Consider the following 8,159-nt stretch of genomic DNA (forward strand, 5'->3'; position numbering starts at 1 on the left):
TCCACCAAACCAACCTGAAAACTGCATCCCAAGGTTAACAACAACGACCCCGGGAAACGAATTTGTGACCAATTCCTCGTTGACACTTCAGTGTACTTCCTGCAGCAGTAATCCGCCCGCCGATATATCTTGGTCCATGGATGGGATTGAAGTGAAATCATCGAATAAATCAGAACATCGGCAAGGACAATTCAATGGAACAATTTCAGAAGAAGAAGTTCAGATCAGTTTAACATATAAACACCACAGCCTTTCGATACACTGTGTCGCAGCCAACAGGAATTTTTCAAACAAACATATGAGTTAGAGAAAATCGAAATGGATGTACAATGTGAGTATAATAATGTAAGCAACTTGTACGAGTATCTCATTGTTGGGTGAATCGGGGTTAGTGGTATTTTTGTTTACGCAAAAATAAGTTTCTTGTATCATGATCTATAATTCATTTATATTGAAGACGGACCGTTTGCCGTAAATGACGAGTTTAAGAAAACAGTCGCCGTGAACATCGGAGAAAATGCTATATTACAATGTCAGATGAATGGTAATCCACCTCCATCTACACAATGGTATGACCAACACAGAAATCAACTACCACTTGATGATAACAGACTGTTATTAAAGAAACCCTTAAGGACACAATTAAAGAGAGCAAGCTGTACATTGAAGACGTTGACAACAGTGATTTTGGGAGATATTATTGCAGAGGTAGAATGAACACGGAGATGTCGAGATTGTTATAATTCTCTCAAGAAAATGTAAGTTTACTGTGACAAATTCTCCCCGCAGACGTAACTGACATTCTATACCATGCCTGGTTTTGTTTATTCTTGTATTTTTATGCTTGTGCCCACTCCACAATATACGGCTATTCCCATTTATAACAGCATTTAGTATATATGCAGTCATAAGGTTGAATGGTATTTTCTTTATGTTTGATACACCATACAGCTATTCCTGATGCTGTGACTAACATTGAAATCAATATGCAAGCGGGCGTCGCCAACGTGCACTGGACAGCGGGCTACAACGGTGGCGATGATCAGAAATTCTACGTGGAGTATGTAAAATTACCAGAAGGGGTTAAGAAAACGACTGAACTGATTAATGATAATGAACTTGGAGAAATATCTGTTAATATAAGTGGTTTGGTTGAAGGATCACGTTACAACATAACAGTTGTAAGCAAAAACGATATCGGAGAAAACAGAAGTTCAACGCTGACGCTAATGGTAGAGGGTAAGCACGACGGTTGCATTATAATATTATATATCTGCTAGATATCAAACTGACACATGAGGAATTAAGCAGTGTCAAGTTAATTAACAGTTATATGCATATTTGGAAATGAAGTTTTGTAATTAGTGATTTAAATCCGAGAGTACAGCGCGAAAGTCGATGGAAACCCTCTACATATAATGATCTGATAGATATCCGATTGTTCTGTGAAGCGTTTACTACTATGTAACGAATCTGATCTAAACAATCTGAGCACATCAAGTTCATATCAAGTTAGTTTTTTTTTTGTTGGTACGTCGCAATCGAATTTGATGCAAAATTTATGGGATTTCAGGGTGTACGTGCATTCACATCTAGTAAAGGTTTCGGAGAGAAAAAACATTGACCGTCTATGGTTTTCGAAACGGTAACATTTATTTTCTGCCGGTAGAGTTAAGACAGGAATGTTGCAATTTTTGAATTTAAAATATCACAAAATGTGAGTTTTTTCGCTGGTTCGAAATTTTTCACGGTGATCCCTGATTGTTATTGTTGATTTGGTGAGAGAATGGTTCAAAAATTCATTCAGAGGAGTTTGAGCAAATGTTTATAAGTCTTTCACTTTCGAGACGCATACTACCTCAATGAACCTTCTGAAATCATTTTCTTCTTTATTGCTTTCTAGCAAGTAACAACGGCACTTCAATAGCTGTGAAAGACAGTGTTACTTTGCCCATTACCTTAAGCTCCTTCGCTGTAGTTGTAGTCGGGGTAATCGTAGCAGTCGCAGTGGTTTACGTGATCCGACGTCGCAACAAAGCAAATTTGGGTGAGTAGAACATTGATTTAATATTGTGTCTAATATCGATTATTTTAACGATGAAAAGAAACCAATTTTTGTTTATCTGTGAAACAATTTATTATAAGTCATTGCATTGATTATGTCTATCTTTCAGGAAATATGGCATCCAGCCATAGTTATGAAAGCATACACTATGGTAAGTTTTGTCTTTCATGCTAATGTATCAGGATAGAATCTCTCTCTCTCTCTCTCTCTCTCTCTCTCTCTCTCTCTCTCTCTTCTCTCTCTCTCTCTCTCTCTCTCTCTCTCTCTCTCTCTCTCTCTCTCTCTTCATTTATGACACTGAGTTGTATATATAGTTATTCGATGTATTTCGTTGTACTGTATAGGGACAATAATTTATGGATACCACGCTTATCAATACCTATTATATGTGAAAATGTGCCTTTATTTATCGAGTCCATGGATATTTATCGATGTTTTATATATAATAATAAACGAATGCAATGTGTACTTACATTTATTGTCATATCGTTATTTCAATGCAAATATTAAATAACTTATATAAATGTTTTGTATTATTTTACGTTAACGCTTATATCAAGATGTTCTATAAATTATTCGACAGGACGCAGTTGTCAGAGTGAATCACGAAGCTGTAATGACGAAACGCATGAACCCGCGAATCGTGAGAGTATTCCTTTGAAGAATATTGTAACAGAAGACAAGGAAATCGACTGCACATCCTCTGCTGACCAAGTGAGATGTTATCATATATTATTGTTAGCGTCATGTTTTATAGAAAGTGACATACAAATAGATTGCCGTTCGCTATTTATCTTACTCCAAATGAAATATATCGAAAAAAGCCTTTAAGTAGGCTGCTAAAATGAGTTGCAGGCCCGTGCAATAAAAAAACCCAGTTAAACCTATGGAAATAAAAGCAGCGCGGAAACGATTAGAGTCGGAAGGTAGTTTACTTTTGCTTATCAAGGATAACTTTCTTTTAGTATGTGTTGATAATTGTATGTGCAATGATATTGAAGTCATTGTATTTGTTTGTGTTCTTCAAAATGAGTAGGCTAATCTACTGCGCGTCCATTATACGTTACGAAATATATATTTGCATTGTGAATATAGTCCGTTAACCTCTGCTAACATTTCAGTTATCCGATGCTTATAAAGACCTTGAAGTTAGGAAGACGTCACAAACTTACATGAAACCTGGAAAGTATACATTTGAATTCCCGAGAGACCGATTGCATATCACAGAAACCCTACATACTAGTAGATTCTACCGAATTGTCAAGGCCTTAGCTTGGTTTATAGATGGCAAAGATGGACCAAGTGATGTTGCCATCAAAACTGAGATAGGTAAGAGATGCTTAAATGTAAAGTTCAATGTTCTGTATTAAAATTGTTAAAAATATGCCTGTGCGATTATAAACAGTTTGAGAACTCACTAAATTTAGTAGACACCATCACGCAATGAATGGTATGACGTCAATTATGAGCAGGCAGGAGTATATTAACAGTCCTGGTTATGTCCATATAGAGGATGTTGGGAAAAGCCAGTGGCGTACCGTATATGTAATAAGGTTAAGGCAAGAACCAATCACATACTGTATATGTAATGACGGTTAAAGGTTAAGTCGGTTCACTTTGAAATGTTATGCTGAGATCGCGATCTGACCTGACAGATCCACCGTGACCGATCGAGTGAGAATGTTGGCTACCCGGAGGTATCGAGTCAATTTGCGACGTTCTACCGTGTTAAAATTGTAAGGACTTCTCCAGGAATAGTTTTCTGAGTTTCTTTACCCTAGACCATGTTCGACAAAGAGTTATTGGACGTTTTTCGTACTCTTTACCAGCTTCTGGTTAACTTCTCGGCGATTGATTCTGCGCGCGTTTTTCTGAGCGAGAGGGTCAATCGTACCGGGAAATGCATGATGATCGACAAAATCGTACTCCATCGTGCTCCGATCGTTGACAAGAACAGTTGACCCATCGTTGCAAAGCTTGAAACATTCTCCATGCTACAGATGGAAAGGTTAAATTAAATTTGACCAAAAATAGGCGATATTTGGCGACAAATAACTTGCTGTAAATTTACAAGGGTCAAATCCTGATTTCTAGGAGCGGTGCCTGGCCAGGAAATCATCCACAGAAGTAATATTCGATGTAATAACCACCAGTGTCAGTCGCCATCTCGACCGTACTGACATTGTGCATAACGTCTACATCAGAAAACTACCTAGTGCTAAAAATAAAGAGTGAAATCTGGCCGAAAGTTCCGAACTCATTACAATCTGGGAGCCAAGGTTTGCATGGGTAATTATTCATGACGTTGGCGGCGGCAGATTCGCTGATTGGTCAATCGTAATATCCTCTCTATGGACATAACCCGGACTGATTAAGTATGTGTCGCTCAGAAACAACCTACTTGAAGGTCATAGGCAGAGGGCCAAAGCATCATTTTGGTGAAACATTACTATATATGGTAAAATCATAATTTATTACATTCTTGTTATTCATTTAATCACACAGGTTTCACCCGATCCTGAGTTTTCGGAGCAATATGTTACAGGAAATAAAACTGATGAAGAAAATTCACAGCGACGAAAATGTGATAAGAATGTATGGCTACTGTACTGAGGAAGGTTAGGGTCCTGTATTATATCTTCACAAATTCACAAAGAAATTTTGACTTGATCATGACACGGAACAATTAAAAACTGTAGTCGCAGAATAATTTGATATTTCGGTTTTTGAAATCCTTTAGTTTTTTCGATACTTTTACACACTTATGAAAGTAAATGTTTAGTCATACATTCCGTAATATGGTCGCAATTGTCAGTTTGAAATTTGCTGTAATTTTGCATATTACATATGTTCCAATGGTCTTAATCATGGAGTATGCATCTTATGGTAATCTAAAGACATATCTGAAAGAGAATCGTGATCTTTTTACACCTGGTAAACACGACTTTGCACGAAGAGACAAATGCTGGCATTTGCTACAGACGTCGCAAGTGGGATGAAATGTCTGCAAAGAAACAAGGTATATTACCATTGACCAGTAACATGTGCAATGTGAAAACCCAAACTCTACGTTTTCACAGTGAATGTAGGATTGGTGGCCACTAAATGCCTTTTCCCTACAGAAAATCAAACAAATATGAAGTGAACATAGTATTTGTCTTAAAATTTCTGAATTCAGTCACATAGGAGCGACCATATAGAGACCAAACATGAAGATACTAAATTAGTTGAAAGTAAGGCTTATTATTGCCTTCAAAATAGTTTCATTCAAGTTGTATTGTTATCCTTGACAGATTGTTCATCGGTACCTTGCAGCCAAACATGTGTTGGTATGTGAGGGAGGTATCTGCAAGATATCAAACTTCAGCTATGCCAGTGGTGTGATGAGTGATGTAACGTTTTTCGAAACAAAAATGGTGATTATTCATTCATATGCATTCATTCATTCATTCTTTTGTTAGCCAATCAGTAAGTAAGTTAGTTAATTTGCAAGTTTTTTGTTTGTTTCTTATGGTTTGTCAGTTTTCAGATAATCGTTAACTCATTATATTCTTATTTACGGTTCATGATATCAAAATAGCGTGCAATATATGAAATTTGTCAATGCAAATATTCAGCCATGTGACCAGTTTACATCTTGTTGGCTTTCCGTATATTTTTGCTTTGAGCTGAGCTTTAATTCGATATGAGTTTCAAAACTATCGCTTTCAAAGCGTACACTGCGCAAGCATCAATTGCAGGAGAGTTTCATGTTCAACTGAAACTTGCATCCTTGAATACTCAACGATAAAGAAGCTCACTGTATTTTACTTTACTCGACAAAAAGAAAAATAAATGTCGACTGTTCTGAAACTTACAAAACATAATCAGCATGTTCATGTGTAGAATACTAAGCAAATTAAACATACTTTCATCTGGAAAGGAGGATACACAGCTTATGCGCAACTAAGTTTCTTCATACAAGTAAAATGCACTATATTGTAGAAGAAAATGTATACTAATTAGTCAAATAACTGTTACAATTACGGTGGCATAATGAATGATGCAAGTCATATTCTCAGTTTATATTTTCTCTCACATAGAAAATTCAATACCAGTGGATGGCACCTGAATCGTTGATGCACAAAAAGTTCACGTTGAAGACAGATGTGTGGTCCCTTGGAGTAGTCATTTGGGAAATATTCTCTCTTGGTAACAGATAATTGCAGAAATCACGGTCTTGCATTATTATTATGAACAATATTTCATGCATTTGATCTGTCATATGAAACCATGTTCACGGGGTTTTTTTAGAATTTCGGGAGGTTGGCTTTGCATTACTTATTGCACTATTTAGATAATCTGCCAACCCTACGGACATTGTCTGCCTATATATTTTTCCATGCATATATTCAATGTCAGGAAAACTGGGGAGGGATGCAATGGAGTTTTACAAACATTTATAGCGCCTGAAAAATAAACAATATTCAATTTTTAATAAACGTGGATGGCCAGATTAAGGCATGTGTAAAACTCACTGGTGTTGCAATGATGCAGAGTTGCATTGAAATGTTTATCGAAGATAGTTGATTTTGTCGTGCATGTTCAAATTGTGTAGTGAGTATATTTCTTACGTGTACCAAATAAATTGTTAAAGAACAACGTTCATTTGATAAACAAAATAGGGACATGTATAAGAATCATACGTTTAGAATGCACATTTAAGTAAAAGTTTGACACCTTTTGTCAAAACCCTGGGGAATTATTTGTAAGATATATCATTTCTTTTTCTTTTTTTTCTTTTCTTTTTTTTGACTTCTTCGACTCTATTGAGTCCTATATTGCATAGCAGTCTTTGTTTCAATATTTTAAGAACCGTGAGACGAGCGCAGTAATAAACAACGACCGAAGAAGTGATTTGCAAACCATTAATTAAGTCTTAGGATATTACAAGCTTATCAAAATCACCGTCTCAGTTTGTAAAACTACGGAATAGAGAGCACCTCATCCTTTTTTTAAAACCATTGCGAAAAAAAAATTGATAACCCTTGTCCCTTGTAAATTATTTTCGATTGTAGGTCGAGTTCCTTACAAAAATACTCCCCAAAGTGATCTCCAGGCATTGCTAGAGAAAGGGAAACGTTTGGTCAGCCGGATTGTTGTGAGGATGTCATGTAAGAAAATTAAAATATCAATCGATTTGTTTTGTTTATTACGCGATATTTTTTCTATTTAAAATTGACATTGTGCTCATTACCCAAACAGATATGAAATGATGTTGTCATGTTGGAAATGGCGTCCGAGTTCACGTCCATCCCTTCAATCAGTCCACGAGAAGTTGAGCGAAATGAAGGTATGACAACTTTAGTTCCTATTCCTGTGATCCGGTATTAACCATGAACAGAGTCCAGAAACATATTTTAGGCGAAAGCCTAGACTCTCCACAGTCGCTGTGCCTTGTTTTGTGCGCGCCCACGATGGGCCTGCATTCGAAGGCTACGCTGTGCTAGCTGTGAGCACGCACTGCCAGACACAGCGACTGTCGGTTCTTGCAAGTATATGAATATTCATAAGGGTAGTGTCGTCAAAAGAAACACCTATCTAACTGGGCGGAGAAATTGTTTACTAGTAGCTGGTAGACATATACGCAGTATGTTTTTATTTTTCATTTTTAATTTTATTTGGCTTGGTACTTGTAATTGTTTTTATTAACGGATGTGTGGAGTTCTATAAAGTACCCGGATCAGGCAGAAATCCGACCGCTCGCTTGCAAGAACGTCCAGACCCTGGGATTCGCGTCGCGTCTCTAATGGGCGCGCGCGTGTTCAACAGGGAAGAACGCGAATCGCAGGGTCTCTGCCAGACTAGCGAAAGCCTTAAGATCAATATACAAAACCTGTCACGATGACGACGAAAACAGTTATGATGATCATGGTGATGATGTTGTTGTTGTTGTCGGTTTTTTATTTCTGTTATTGCTATTTTTAAATTTTGTTTCGTGCTTACTTTCTCCTTTGATATTAAAATTAGAAACGTAACATTTACGTGATAGTGATATCAGTAATGTTTTACTTGCAGGAATACTCGTATTCAGAGGACGCTAAGAGGAAAACAT

At 36.9% G+C, this 8,159-nt stretch overlaps 1 protein-coding gene across 1 annotated transcript; it reads left to right on the forward strand.

Moving 5' to 3' along the window:
* Positions 1 to 688: 688 nt before the first annotated feature.
* LOC139129377 (uncharacterized) lies at positions 689 to 4,245 on the forward strand. The gene is made up of 7 exons (XM_070695011.1): positions 689 to 758; positions 952 to 1,239; positions 1,904 to 2,047; positions 2,175 to 2,216; positions 2,649 to 2,779; positions 3,187 to 3,394; positions 4,160 to 4,245. Exons 2-7 carry the CDS (start codon positions 987 to 989, stop codon positions 4,243 to 4,245), a joined length of 864 nt encoding a protein of 287 aa, XP_070551112.1. The 5' UTR covers positions 689 to 758; positions 952 to 986.
* The last annotated feature ends 3,914 nt before the right edge of the window (positions 4,246 to 8,159 follow it).

Source organism: Ptychodera flava, chromosome 3 (assembly GCF_041260155.1).
Source record: "Ptychodera flava strain L36383 chromosome 3, AS_Pfla_20210202, whole genome shotgun sequence".
Classification (NCBI taxonomy): Eukaryota; Metazoa; Hemichordata; class Enteropneusta; family Ptychoderidae; genus Ptychodera; species Ptychodera flava.